We start from the raw sequence: 14,384 nt of genomic DNA, 5'->3' as shown, positions 1-14,384 counted from the left end.
TCATTTGCAAAGTACATTCAGAGTGCTCCTGAATATTTGGTTCAAGTTGTTGTGCATTAGCAGGAGAGTTTGTGGGTGAGGTGGTGTGTGTGTGTGTGTGTGTGTGTGGAGTCTCAAAGAGACGAAGCTGGGCCCAGCTGCCTGGCATTAAGCAATGACCTCTGCATAATGAAAGATGGCGACAACATTTCCCACTCATTACAAGGTTCCACACTGTGACAAGATTTGCATATTCATATATTTTTCCCTTCGCCTCTTCTCCTCCTCCTCCTTTTTTTAATGTTTTTTTTCACTGGAATTTATTTTTTTTCCTGTGAGCAGGACATCTGCCTCCCTGACATTGCTCTGGAAGAGGAAAAATAAATAAATATGCGGCACATGATCTTTCCAGATGCCACAGAAATATGGCACATTGTTGATGTCGTCACACACCCCGGTTGTGTGTGTTTTCTGCAGCTTAAGCACCAGGAAATCACGTTTGGGGTCAGTGGAGACAAATACAGGTTTGGCAGGAAAATCTGAAAGGGCTGGAGTTTATATCTGTTTTGAATAGTATTTTGATACTGTGAATACTGGTGTTGCTGGTTCTACAGCAAGAAAATAAGTTTATATCCTGGTAAAAAGAGTAGATCATTGTTATAGTTACATTAAGTAAATTGCTGCCCAGTAAAAATGGCAACATTTGGAAGTGTTTCTTTTAGTATAAATGTTGACTTAAAATGGTTTACCCATGCCTCAGAGATAGATTTGTAAGTACAGATAACATTTTTATCTGTATTTTAGATTAAGTCATGGATTGCAGTAAATTTTCTCCAGCTCAATCAGGACAAAAGAGAAGAAAAAATCAGAGCTGTGGCAATAAATCATTCAAAACAAGATATAAACCTTGGTCTTATTTTTAGACTAATTTAAGTTTCACACCATAAAAATGTGGCAGCCACCTTTCCTCTCTCAGTCCGATGCAGATACTTTAGTCCCTGCCTTTAATTACTGTACTGCTTTGCTTTAGGTCTTCCCAGACGAGTATATATTTGAGTATAGAACTTTATAACTCTGAGTATATGTCTCAGTTAGTGCTAATACTGCAATGATGTTGACGAAGAGCAGAAAGAGAGCTCACGTCAAGTCTTTGTACTGGATTCCTGTGTGTTTTAGAATTGATTGTAAGTTTTTTTTTTGTTTTTAAGCCTGTTTATGGTCCTATTCTCACCTACAGTATTTATCAGACCTGCTTTTACTCTATAAGCCCTCCTGATCCCTCAGGTCTTTTAGAAAAAGAAGGTTAAATGAAGATTAAATGAAAAAAATAAATAAACACTTTGTATGTGAAATTATTACTTTTGGTCCTGAACCACCATTTGATCAGTGCTCATAACTGAACTTCTCAACTCACACTACAGAGTTTAATTTTGACTTCAAACTAAAAAAATGCAATAAATGAGGGTGTGTAAATACAAAGAAAACAGACTCGAATCAAAAACACTTTTTTTTTTGCCTTAGTGGTAGTCCTTTAAAAAAACAAATACAAAAGGTTTAAAAAGAATAATAAGGACAATGTAAATCAGGACAAAAAGTAGCAATTTGAATCCCTTTCATTTAGTTGAGCAACTTTAATTCAACTGAATCAGTCTGAGCTGCAGCCGCCAACAGCGCCTGCAGAGTTGCCGATCTCAATAAGCAGCATAACGATCACCGCAGCACTTCTGGATGCAAACTGTTTCATGTGAACACCTCAAGCTGAGGGCTACATAAATATAGAATTAGACAAAGTGTTATTTTTTCTTTTTATATTTTATTTTCCCCTCTTTTCTCTCCTCCTTTTGCAACATCCCCAGGTTGGGCTGGCTCCGAGCAGATGCAGGCACCTACTTCAAAAAGTTGCAGCTCCCTTATGATAGCTCTGCAAAAAGGTTTTCTTTTAACTTAAATCAGCAAATGTGTGGAGCGCAGACCTAGCGGCATGTTTTCTCCCTTAGAAATAATTCCTCTCAGGGATCAATTTGAAATTTAAATTGCGGTGAAATGGTGTTTGTCATTAACAATCAAATATTTGAACCAGTGAAATACCTTTGCCCTCTTCTGTGTCTGCTTTTCTCTTAGTTTGAACGTATCTCACAGGCTTTTGTTTTCATGATTATAAAGAAAGAAAAAAATATTCTACAACATCAAATAAGAGTAAAAGCAGGAGGGAAAAAATCATTGAATATTATAGTTTTAGAAATAGTCAAAGTTCTTATTTAGCGTAGAAAAGTCCTTTTAGATCAAGTTGCCTTTACATTAAATAAAATATATAGTAAGTTTCAAATAAGACAAGATGGATTCAGTGATACATTTGGGGAAAACACAAGTTTATTTTCTTTCCTAAAAGCAGCATTTCTTACTTTACTGGTAAATAAAATTATTTTTATTTGGAAGGCACACGTTTAAATTTAGGGCCTGTGTAATGAAAAATTTATGACTATGTAAAAGTTTATAATTTACTGTTTACATGAGACACAATATTTTTATTTAATTGAGAGAAATCTACATTATTCTGTGACCTGCTTGGATTAGTCTTTAGTTGATCAGTCCAGTCAGAATTAAAGCCGTTTCTCCAAATTTAGGTTGCTCAATGATCCATCTAACACAGGTAAGATGTTGCTTATCTACAATTTAGAAAATCTGAACTTTCCCTTTGACATGTCCTGCTAATGTTAAAGGGTAACTAAATTCAGCCAGGTCATTAAATGGACATAATTTGTCTCATTTTATTTGGACTTTAAAGCTAGAAGGTCCTAATTGTATATCAGGTGTGTGTGTGCATCTATTTCCGTTACATTTAGCCCACTCCATGGCCGTGACTGTGATGGTTTAAACATGGTGGAAAGGAGCAACTTCAAGGCCAAAGTAAGGTGTGTTTCAATTATGATGGGCATGAATGGCCGCTATGGCCGTTCAGCAAGGGCCAGAACTTGATCTGTAATGGCTGCTCATAAAGGGAAATCATCATCAATGAAAATGACAGGTTATTAAGATCAGATTTTAGAGGGGCAATGGCTTTAGTATGATAGGTTAGCCATCTATAAAACCTTTAAAGCCAAGCTCTGAACGACATCATTTCTGCTCCCCATCTTCCCGCACCCTGTGCCAGAGACACATGCTAATAAGCTCACAACCTTTAATTAAGCAATATGTGTAAGTAGGCGGCCATTACAGCCTGATTTGTGAGCCAGTTCATTACACTAAGCACAGGCCAGAAGACACATATTCAATACAAATCAAGCTGGCCTGAAAATTATCCTGTTTAATGTGAGCCCAAAATTGATATTTTATCACTCGTCTTCTGATTAGTGACTTTAAGATTCTCCATATTTCATTGTGCTCAGGCGGTGTGGGACATCTGACAACCTACATTCAATAGGGAGTTACAAAAGTGTTTATTGAGTTTATTACGTCACAAATGTCTTGTCAGTTCACAAGCACTATTTATGTTTTCTGGCATAGAACATTATAACATACAGCACAACTAAAATTCTTTACTGTCTGATCAGTCAAGCTTGCAGATATTTCTTTATGTAAATATATAATATACTACATTAATACAGGTTATCAACACCTAAAAATAAGAATACTGAATATATATACATGGTAAAAATTTTGATTTTCAGACAATTAATGCTATTATTGATTCAGGTCTTGCAGTACAAAACTAGAGCCACACCCACTTCCTACAAGAGGCTCAACGCGGTGGGTCCCTGAAAGAAAGAAAACATCTGATGAATAAAAGTATGATGTGTGACTTAAGTTTGACTGAGCCGTTGTGTCCTCTTTAACTTATATCTCTCTGAGAAAAACAAAGAAACACAGAATTAAAAATCAAAATTAGACTTACGGCCAAATCGTTTCTTCCGTTTCCGTAGCTGGAGTGAAGTACTCTCATCCTCCCTGTCCTCTCTCTGATTGGCCGAGCTCTGACCCGGGCGGGGCATCTCCTTGATCCCATTGTTCACTTCCTCTGTTTCGCCGGTCACCTTCGGAAAAAGTCCGGCACATGATCAAATCAAAAAAACAAAGATGGAAAGAAGATGTAGAGCATGTGCATAAAGCTTGCTCACTGGTTCAGAAATTAAACAACAAAAAGAGGATGCCCTGGGGTCATAGGTAAAATTATGACAAAGGTTTCCAAAGGTTTGCCGTCTACTGTACACAAAAACTCAAGAATGGTAATACACTGTTACCATGAGAACATAATACAGAAACAATAAAATCCTTTTGTTTAATCACAAAAAATGTTCATAATCACCATTGATATTTACTGCCCTATTCAAAACATGTCAGATTAATAGTCTAATGGTTCTCTATAGCTTTAATATGGAAATGAAAAGGTAGCAAAAAAGGAAATAAAAAGAAGAAAATTTTCCACTTTGTACTTCTTTATCTAAAATTTAAATTAAGTGCCTGATAATAATGCATGGTGGTCTCTTGCTAAGCAGATATGGCTGCCAGGGAGGTATTAATCTCCTCATGTAACATACAGCAGGTAGCCAAGGACATCTACTCATCGCTCGCCTTCTCTGGGACTCTCAGTGCCACACACACCACATGCAGGAGCGAGACGGGGCACGCTCACTTCCTGTACAAATCAAATTCATATTTCTGACGGCTGCTGATGACCTCACGGCAAATGAAGCATAGGTCCTCGGTGGCAATCAAACACACGGCAGAGTAATTACAAAAAAGAGGGGTAGGAGGGGAAATTGATGCGGTTTGTCAATTAATGTTGCTGCAAGGTTTTTCTTTTTTCTTGAAAGATTAAGGTCCTCATATTTTCAGCAGGTTAAATTAGGTCAGTTTTGGTCCGGTGAAGATTTGTCATCATTTAGACAAAGACATCAGGTGGAGTCGTGAAAACAATATTTCCTAATGAAAAAATTGATAAAGATGATGGTATTGCTACTTTTTCAAGTCGTCACTGCTGCAAATTCATCATTAGCATTTTTTTTTTCTTTTCTGGCTGCAGCTTTGAAAATCTGCAACCTAGAAAGGCGATAACCCCTGCTAATTATACGGCAACACATTCACCCCTGCTGCAGCTAAGATAATTACAAGTCAAGCTGGTAAAACCTCACTGTTAAATAAACTGCACACCTTTTGTTTCTGCTGTGAAGTGCATCCCCAAAGAAGGAGAGGTGGAAGAAAAAAAAACAAAACAAAAAAACAGCAAGTGTGAAATTGCAAAGAAAAGTGCTTTTATTTATACAAGTCGCTGGAGATGCTCATCATCAGCGTTTTTTCCGAGCCATAAATAATTTGCAGAGAGAGGTAATATTCAAGCTGGCAGAGCCTTAGTTGTGCATCTTTAATGGAAGTTTTACAGAAGCTGAGCCAGTTCTTGCATATGCTGCTGTCACCCATATGGAGGAGCGGAGACAAAAGGAGCACAGTTGGCTTGTCCTATCTTTTTATAAGTCCAACGACACTTAAATGCTAGCCTCGGAGAAAAAGCGGCACAGGGGGACATAAACCCACTGTGGTTTTAGGAGGGAAGATAATGACTTTGCCTGCATTAATTTCTTCATCAGCCATCTTGTTGCTACAGACAGAGTGGTTATGAGTCCTTTTCTGAAGGTCCTGGCGTATATAGACGCATTTCCCTGCATAATTTTGGCCCTAACAGTTGTTGTCAGCAGTGCATTTTGTGAGCAGGCAGCTGTGGAACATCTGTTTATAGGTAATGAGTGTTTGAAAAGCTACACCTCACTTTACCTTTAATGGCTTTTATTGGAACACACTGATGGGAAAGAAGCTTTAACTTTTTGTATTGTTGTGATTCAGCGAGAAGATTCTTTCAACATGGTACACTCGCCTGCCTTGGGCAACAGTCTGAATGAAAACACATGATGGATCATTAATATTAACTTTTTTTTTAACAAAATCCAATATGCAAGTCAATAAAGACTTCATTATGATTGTAGATTTTACTACAAGTTCACAGCTCTATTTTATCCGATTTTTAGTGTCTGATAAGAGAAACAACTTTTATCAGTGGTTCCCAAACTTTTTTAGCTTCTGACCCACCAAATGATTGTGACAAAGGTTGTGACCCCAACTGCTACTGGTTTAAATATACAAAACTGCTAATAACCCAATTAAACAAAAGCATAATGATATATAAACAGTCTTAATCTCCACACTAATATATTTTATGAATTTAAGACTATCATTTGTTTATTCTGCAGCAATTTTTGTGAATATATCTCACAATCAATCATTATTTTAAATGAAAGTTGATATCTGGAGATTATCTAAGGACCCCCACATGTCGTTTTGTGACCCACACTGAGGTGAAAACCCCTAATTTAGACGATTCTGCAAGAAAGTGATTATACAAATACGTAATATCTTGTGATTATTGCTCTGTTTCTCACTCTCACATCAAATGGGACACACCCAAAAGTTGTGTTCCTGCAATACAATGGCTCACATATAGTTTCCATAGAATGCAGCACTTGTAAAACTTCCTTTTTAATGTGTTTATTTAGACAACTATTGGGTGTCAATGTGCTTATTATGTAAAGCTGCTTGGGTATGGTCATGTTAGTCTAAAGGTGGTGGTGGGGGGTGAAGGTATTCAAGGTGCAAAACCACAGTTCTGTCAAAGAAATGAACCATTCTTTAACGTTTTCTTTATAAATTGAAGCAGGCTTCTTGGGTAGCAAGTTCAGTCTTTTAACTAACTGAGAAAAGATGTCAAGACAAATAAAAGTTAAGAAATTATACACTGTAGATACTTTAAGCAAATTATATCAAATTTTCAGTTGCAGTTGCTATGTACCTCCCTGGGCAGCCACCCCTACATTTATGGAGCACATTTTTGAAATGAAGCCAGGCAGAATTGGACCATTTATTTTATTGTAATTATTGTTTATCACCAATGTTGTCTTTAGACCTGGACACATTTTGTGGCCCTGCTCTCTGCAGGTGGGGAGGGTTAGTGAAACCCGTGAAGCCTCTCACACAGTGACCGATAGAGACAGGCACCAGCTCCCTCAGCCCTGAACACAAACAAGCAGGGGGAAAAATATATGAATGGATGATCTCTTGTGTTTATTGCATCATTTCATGAAGCTGTCCTCTTTTTCATTCTGGTTTTGTATTAGATTATTATTGTTCAGGTAATTCTTTTGTTGCTTTTTTTTCCTCCTGGGAGCTTTCATTTCACATCTTGAGACCAGTTTGTATTCACTACCCTGTCTCGGTGTGTATATTACCACCAGAACTATATGAAACGCTAATAAAAACAGCTCAAGTGCTCTTCCAAGTGCAAGTGATGGCCTTTGGTGATTCCTAGATCTATACATAAAACCAGTACTATATATTCAGGGGAGGATTACTTCTGAAAATGTAAAGTGAGGGTCTGAGCTGCAAGGCGAAGGGGATCGACATTGTGCTCTGTCGGCAGAGCTGCACGTCGGTGTTTTCGCTCCTCGCTACCAGCGGGTGAAGGAGGACGCCATCGGCATCTCTCACTACCAAAAGTCTTTGTGAAGTCGCAGGGAACCGACACCCAAGAGACGCAGAGTGTGAGAACAGAGATGCAAGAGAAAGTTTATGAAGTGTGTGTGTGTGTGAGGATTTTCCAAGGACGGTGACATCTTTCTTTCACTGCGGGTGGCTTTCTCTGAAATTTCCTTCATAGTTTAAAAATGGAATTTTCAAAACAAAATGTAAGGAAAAATCTCAGAGAACAAAACTTGAAAAAAATAAAAATTACATCTACACGTGTGTTTACAGTTATGGTGTTTCTTAAATGTATTTACTATTACTTTCTCTTACTGAAAAATACAGATTTGTGTGCATGTTTCTGATGCTCCACAACAAACACACACACCCCTCGATGCCTCATCTGTTTTACAGGAGTCTAGGCTACACACACACACACAGATGATGTGACACCAGCGCAGCGTTTACTCACATAAGCTCATCATCAGTCACATTATGATGGAGAACCATTACGAGAGAGCCTCAGAGCTAATTGTTAGTGCATTAAACATCCTCCCTCCTCACTTCTTTGACATTCAAACTTCAAATTATTAATTTTGGCAAGATGATCCAGGTTGCTTGGGGTGTGACAGAATGATTGAGGACAGAATACGTTCTTGCTGCTGCAGCAGTTGTCACAAAGAACTAGTTTTAATTAGTCCGCGATCTGGCAGAAAGTCTGACCTCCCTCTTCTGCACATGGATCACAATCAATATTTAGATTGGGTGGCAAGGTGAGGTTACAGAAAAATAAACACACACTCAGTCCTCTTTTAGTTGTTATCAAAACTCATGATTCAGTTTTTACCAAAATGCTGTCCTGGACTTTGCTCGGCAACATTATGAGCTGATGATTTTACACATAAATGTTAAACTGAGTCATGAGCTTATTAGTATGGAAAAAGCATTCATTTCCTGTTTGCAAAGAAAAATGAGTTTTAAATATAGTTTTGCCCAAAGGGGAAATAAAATTTCCTCACGGTTATTCACCTGACAGACTGCAGAACCTTTCATATCACTGAAAGCAAAAAGGCAAAGTAGTTACTGCATTCATTTCTGCCAGAGAAGGAAAACTAAAGGTGGAAACCCTTTAAGGACTTCCAAACCACTCCTTTTCCTCTCATTCCTTTTGATTTTGTTTTCCTATTTTCAGCATCAATAAAGATCAATTTATTAATCCTTTTTTTGTGTGTTTTCCATCATTCTGCCTGGGACTGCAGATGAAAATTAGCCTTTGTGGCTAAATATGTGACATTTACAAGGTAAATCCATGTTCATTAATGTGAATTGGAAGTACTTTTATGATTTATCCATCTTTTCTTCACTGCACACAGATAGGCAGGATAGATGAAGTCTACCTTCACTTGACCCAGATGTACACAGTGCACAGAATCCATGATGAGAGCCTCCATTGCTTCCCAAGCAACCAATTGATATGAGTCAAATTTTAGGATACGTTTGTACAGCACTGTTGGTTTTATTTAGTAAAATTATTGTTTTAATTTGTGACAAATGCAGTCCCAAGCAAAGAGAAACACCTGAGCTTCTTACTCTCAACACAGAAAAAAATAATCACAATCAAACAGTGTCATGAGTTAAAGAAATCTTACAAAAATAACAACAAAGTAGGATTTTTACTATGAGAATGTGTTGGAAAAAACAGCTAAGGAAATTGCCCTTTTGTGAATAATGACAGCTGACTTTGGTGAAATTTGTTGGAGAAGCTAAAACTGACTTGTTAAAGTTAAAGCAGTCAGAACAAATGCTAAAAGCTAAATTAGCTAAAGAGTAGTTAAAAAGCTAAGACCAGTAAAACAGGAGCTAAAATTTTAACAAGAAGACAGTAGTTAAATGTTTGAATTAACAGTAATTAAAAGTTAAAATAAACAAAGCTAAAATCTGAAATTAGCTGAACAACAAAAAGGTTTTCAAGGATTTGAAGAGTTTGCCATTTATTTCAATGAGAAAAAATGTAAATGAAGTTAAATATTTCAAAAAGTATGACATTTTAAATAATCTAAATTCATAGTTTCTGATGTCCTGAATGAGCTGAACATTTTGAAATATGAATTGGTAAAATAGCTGAAAGTATGCTGAATTGTTCCAGGAATTATAAACAGGAAACTAAGAGTGTGAATGCTGACTCAGCACAAACACAATTAAATCGCAGAATCAATAAAAACTTAACTTTTTTTTTCCTTTTTATACTGATATCTCACCTCAATGATAGCCCCATCAGGCTGTCGGAGGAAGTGCCTGTATTTTTGCTTCAGCCCGCTCAGGTACAGGGTGTAGATTATGACGTGGGTTTCACCCTCAGGTGGAGGTGCGCCCTCACTGTGGGGCTCATCACCAGGGGCTTCAGAGTCTGATGGGGACTCCTCTGATGTCCACATGTAGTCATAAACAGCCACCTACTCAATCAGACATATAACAGGAGAAATATCATCCAATTAGTTTTAATCACAGATTAGTTTAGCCATGCTTTAGAAGAAAGAAAACTTAAAAAGAGGGGGAAAGCTTTTATGAAACTGCAGTCATTATATGAGCTCCACTGGAGTAAAGTATGAGTCCTATGAGACCTGAACTGTAGCAGGTAAAGAGGCAGGTTGTGTTTGGGATCATATGAGCTGTATAATCCAGATGGATGCCTTGTTTATGACTCCCTCTCTGCGTGTCTGTGTGCATGTGTTGGAGGCTGACACACCTGTAATGTGCTGCTCTTCTGTATCAGGGTGAGACATGGCAACTAGTGGGGCGTGTAACATGTTATATAGGTCATCTAACTCGAAGTCATCCATGTGTGAAGATCATGGAAGCTCTTTCCCTCCCTGAGAGGGTTTACTGGTGAAGGCTGGAACGTCTAACCGTGTCTAATCTTATATATCATATTAACAAAAAAGAGGGAAAATTAAAGGCCTCACATTCCTTAAAAGATTTCATATCATCCATTGCTTTTCATGCCAGGGTTTTAGGCTAAAATTAATTTATGTAAAAAAAAATATATATATAACTGTTTTGATCAAAACTTGACCAAACCTCATGAGATTTATTACTGCTCAAAGTGTGTGAATCAGACTTAATCATACCCATTTTTGTGTTGGCAAATGTCAATTAGCTGTGGTGGCCATCTTGAAATGGTTTTAATTCAAAAGTTAATCAGCTGGAAATGCGCATCCAATAAGAATTTCTTTGAAATCTGTTCAGTGGTTCATTTGCTAACAGATAGGGTTGATTCTAACATGTAATAACAACGTTTTAAACGAAGATCTAAGATGATATGTTAGCAGTCAGAGTATGTGTTGGAAATGAGTTTCATTTCAATATGTGTAAAACTGACTGAGTTACAGCCACGTTTGTGTTTGCTAAGTACATTTAGCTGTGGCAGCCATTTAAAATTAAGTTGTTTCAAAGTAAGTTTCAAAAGTTAATTAATGTAGTCTAGGTCAGTGGTTCCCAAACTTTTCAGCTTCTGACTCATAAAATAACAGTGACAAAGGTGTGTGACCCCATCTATTGGCTGTTTAAACATCCAAAAATCCTAATGACTCTATGAAATAAGGACATAATGACAACACAAACAGTCTAAACATCCATAAAACTATTGTTTTAATCAATGTATGGACTTGTACTTCAAGTTTTATGGTGATTATGGTGCAAACATGACATAAAAACTAAGGTTTTTATTGTAAGTTGACATCTGGAGATTATCTAAGGACCCCTACTTGGTGTTGAGTGACCCACACTGGGGTTCGGACCCCAACTTTGGGAATCATTGGTCTAGGTGATGCTTACTTTCTGAGAATTTCGTTAAAGTCCAGTGGTTCAAGGGATAGTTTGGTAACAGACAAACAAATGCACATAACACACAAAAGACACAGGCGAAAATGTTTGGCTTTTCGTCAGCAGGCGATATTACAGACGTATGTACTTATTTGACCCGACTTAAAAATCTAAATTCACACAAAGCCTATATTTTCAATCGTTTAAACATTTCTTTAGGACAGTACTGCAGAACCTAATGGTGTTGGATATCCCCATGCTTATACTTACAGTAAAGGCCATGATTTCAATTTTAACAGAGCAGCTGACTCACACCAGTGAACACTACACAAACTCACACACACACATTCTATCAGAGTCATAAAGAGAAGGAAGTTTTTCAAGGTGACCCCCTAATTGGCCATGTAATTAGGATTCGTCTAAAAATACTGAAAAAGAAAAAAAGGCAAACTCATTGAGCGGGCTATGAGTGGCAGGGTCAAGCTGAAGGAGAGGTGTATAGGTGTCACCCCTACACTTTTAAACGGTTAGCCAAACACAACTCTAGGCACTTCACTGAGAAAACAGTGGAGCCATTACCACACTTGTAATTAGAGACATAGCATAAAGTGCAAAGCAGACAGCCCTGTAAGTAGAAAGGCCCTCATTGTTAAAGTGTCAGGGAGTCAGGAAAGCAAGTGTGTGTATGTGTGGGTAGGGTTAGAAAGGGATGCTGGGATGCATCTCTTCAACGCTAATTTAGACTCTCATTAGTGAAATCGCCTCAGCTGTGCTTTGCCTCTGGCTGGGCCTCGGCCCACACTGGGGTTAACTGATTACCTGAGTTTTTTAAGTAATCAGCACCTCTGCAAGGCAGCAATCAGTCTGTCTGGATAGCATGTGTACGTTGATTTCCTCCCTTCTTTTTTTCTGTAGGAGGAAACCCAACTGAGTGTGAAATACTCTGACCTCTTTCTATATATACAGTCATAGTAAACACTATTACGCCCTTTTCCAGCTGGCATTATGTATTAGGCCAAATGAACAGTGCAATTGTACTATTTTCAATAGTGATCCTTGCTATTGTCAAAAAAGTTAGATTGAGAAAATACAGTACAGTAGAATCTATTCAACAAAACCAAAATCGAAATACAAATGAAGTCAGTGAAATCCGACTGCACCCTTACTGCCTTCACAAATTAATGGTAATTGAACATCTTTTTATCAGCAATTTCTTCTTTACAGTTAAAACTGGGTAAGTCCTACTAAATAAAATAAGTATTTTTGCGTTAGTTTGTACAATAAGCATATCTTTCAATATAACATGATCTTAGAAGTGTAAAGTTTTATCTTACTTTCTGACTGCATGAGTGTGGCAGCAGAAATGCATAACTAAGGTCCAAATATAATGAATAAAGTAAATGTATCTGGTGAGTATGATGAATTGCAGTTTCTGCTTAACCAGCAAATAATCTCCAGTATTTTTTATATTTTTTGTTGCATATTTTTGTTATCAGGTGTTAGCGACAGTAAACTTGGGTCCTTGAGTTAAGGCAACACTTTTCCATCCATTTAAGAAAAAAGTTTCTCCCTCGCCATAATCAGGAACAAAATGCAAAATGTAAATGATTTTAATTGTGCAGTTACTGTTTTACCACAACTGTATATTAGTTTTCTGCAATGAACTAGCAACCCATCAAGGGTATACCTCTCCTTTTGTCTACTAGCTGCTGGGAATAAGCACCAGCTTCTCACAACCCTGAGCAGGATGAAACAGAACTGAAGAATAAATGAATGGATGAGTGTATATTGGGTTTTTGTGAGTATGCAGTAATTTATTATTTTAAACCACTATTGTGAAAAAAACAAGTAGGGAACATTGTTTTCTCCTGTAGTAGCCACAGGAAGTGTGCATATGACCCAATTATGGCCCCTCACCAGAATTTTTAAACCAAGCTGTACAGTGATGATAGAAACACAATGGATTCTGGCTCTATACAATACGTCACTTTGGTTAAGCACACCTGCTTAAATTCTCTGACGTGGTATGTGTGAGTATGTATTTTGGCTGGCATGAAAATAGGTTTTCTTAGGTTAGCCATGCTACCATCCTACACCAATTAGCACGTGAAATCAAGCTGACAACACAAGACAAAAGCTTGAAAAGGTGTTTGTGCGTTCGGTTTGGATGATGCCATTTCATGCAATGCACCATGGCTCTCAGGAAGCATCACTGCTGAGACACAAAAAGGAAAGAGCATTAGAGGGCCTGTCTGCTCGGCAGTACTCTGTTCTGGTCTGTTGTGTTGCGTTATGGCGCTAGCCTGGCTTCTAGCCCTATAGCTTGAGTGCTCTCTCCACTCCACCATTGTTCCATTTGATAGCAGTAAATGACTGATTTAGGTTCAATGGCTGCACAGAGCAGACAGGCCAGCTGTGGGTTAAGCAGATAGCATTCAAGTGAGTTAACCCAATTCAAACCCAATCAAGTCAGGATTTATTGTTGAGGTCTGTATTTAGAAATCTGATAGAGTCCGCATCAGTCCTTTGACTTGTATCAGGGAAGACAGGTCTTATTTCTTTTAGTGGAGGGCTATAAACAGCAAACCATGTTTTCCAGCAGGGACATAAATTTAAAAAATTGTAGACATTACCACAAATGCACATTGGGAGGGAAGGACATGTGCTCAAGAAGTGGGGATGACACATCTGCCAACATGGCTCTGTGGTTTACCAATATAGCCTTTCTTTCTGGAAAAAGATGCAATTTCACACAAATCTTACCATAACAAAAATGAAGGCAGGGTAAAGCAGTGAATTTGTAAGAGGAGTGCCATTGTAAATGATTTTTTTAAGTGATTTTGTGACTTGTAACACAATTTTGTTGGCCTGTCAGTCATTTTTGTGAGGGCAAATTTATTTAAGATGTATTTTTAAGTCCTGCCCTCCACAAACAGATACGTTCAATGTATTCCACAATTTTATTTTTTTGTAATATATAAAGAGTGAAACATTCAGGAGGTTCAGAGAAATTTAAAAATAATTTTTCACTTGATGACACACTGAACTTGTAATAAGACAGTATTTGTTGTCTAATCGCC

At 37.6% G+C, this 14,384-nt stretch overlaps 1 protein-coding gene across 1 annotated transcript in view; it reads right to left on the bottom strand.

Annotated features, from left to right (window-relative positions):
• Positions 1-2,422: 2,422 nt before the first annotated feature.
• Positions 2,423-14,384, bottom strand: part of ofcc1 (orofacial cleft 1 candidate 1) — an 86,524-nt gene continuing 74,562 nt past the window's right edge. Inside the window, exons 21-23 of the mRNA XM_037973332.1 lie at positions 9,741-9,935; positions 3,872-4,010; positions 2,423-3,734 (exon numbers count right to left, since the gene is read on the bottom strand). Of these exons, the coding sequence (XP_037829260.1) occupies positions 3,661-3,734; positions 3,872-4,010; positions 9,741-9,935 (408 nt within the window). The 3' untranslated portion in view covers positions 2,423-3,660. The remainder of the gene's footprint in view (positions 3,735-3,871; positions 4,011-9,740; positions 9,936-14,384) is intronic.

This window comes from Kryptolebias marmoratus, linkage group LG21 (genome assembly GCF_001649575.2).
Source record: "Kryptolebias marmoratus isolate JLee-2015 linkage group LG21, ASM164957v2, whole genome shotgun sequence".
NCBI classification, from domain to species: Eukaryota; Metazoa; Chordata; class Actinopteri; order Cyprinodontiformes; family Rivulidae; genus Kryptolebias; species Kryptolebias marmoratus.
Note: the sequence above shows the minus strand (reverse complement) of the source record. Positions and strands in the feature narration are given on the sequence as shown.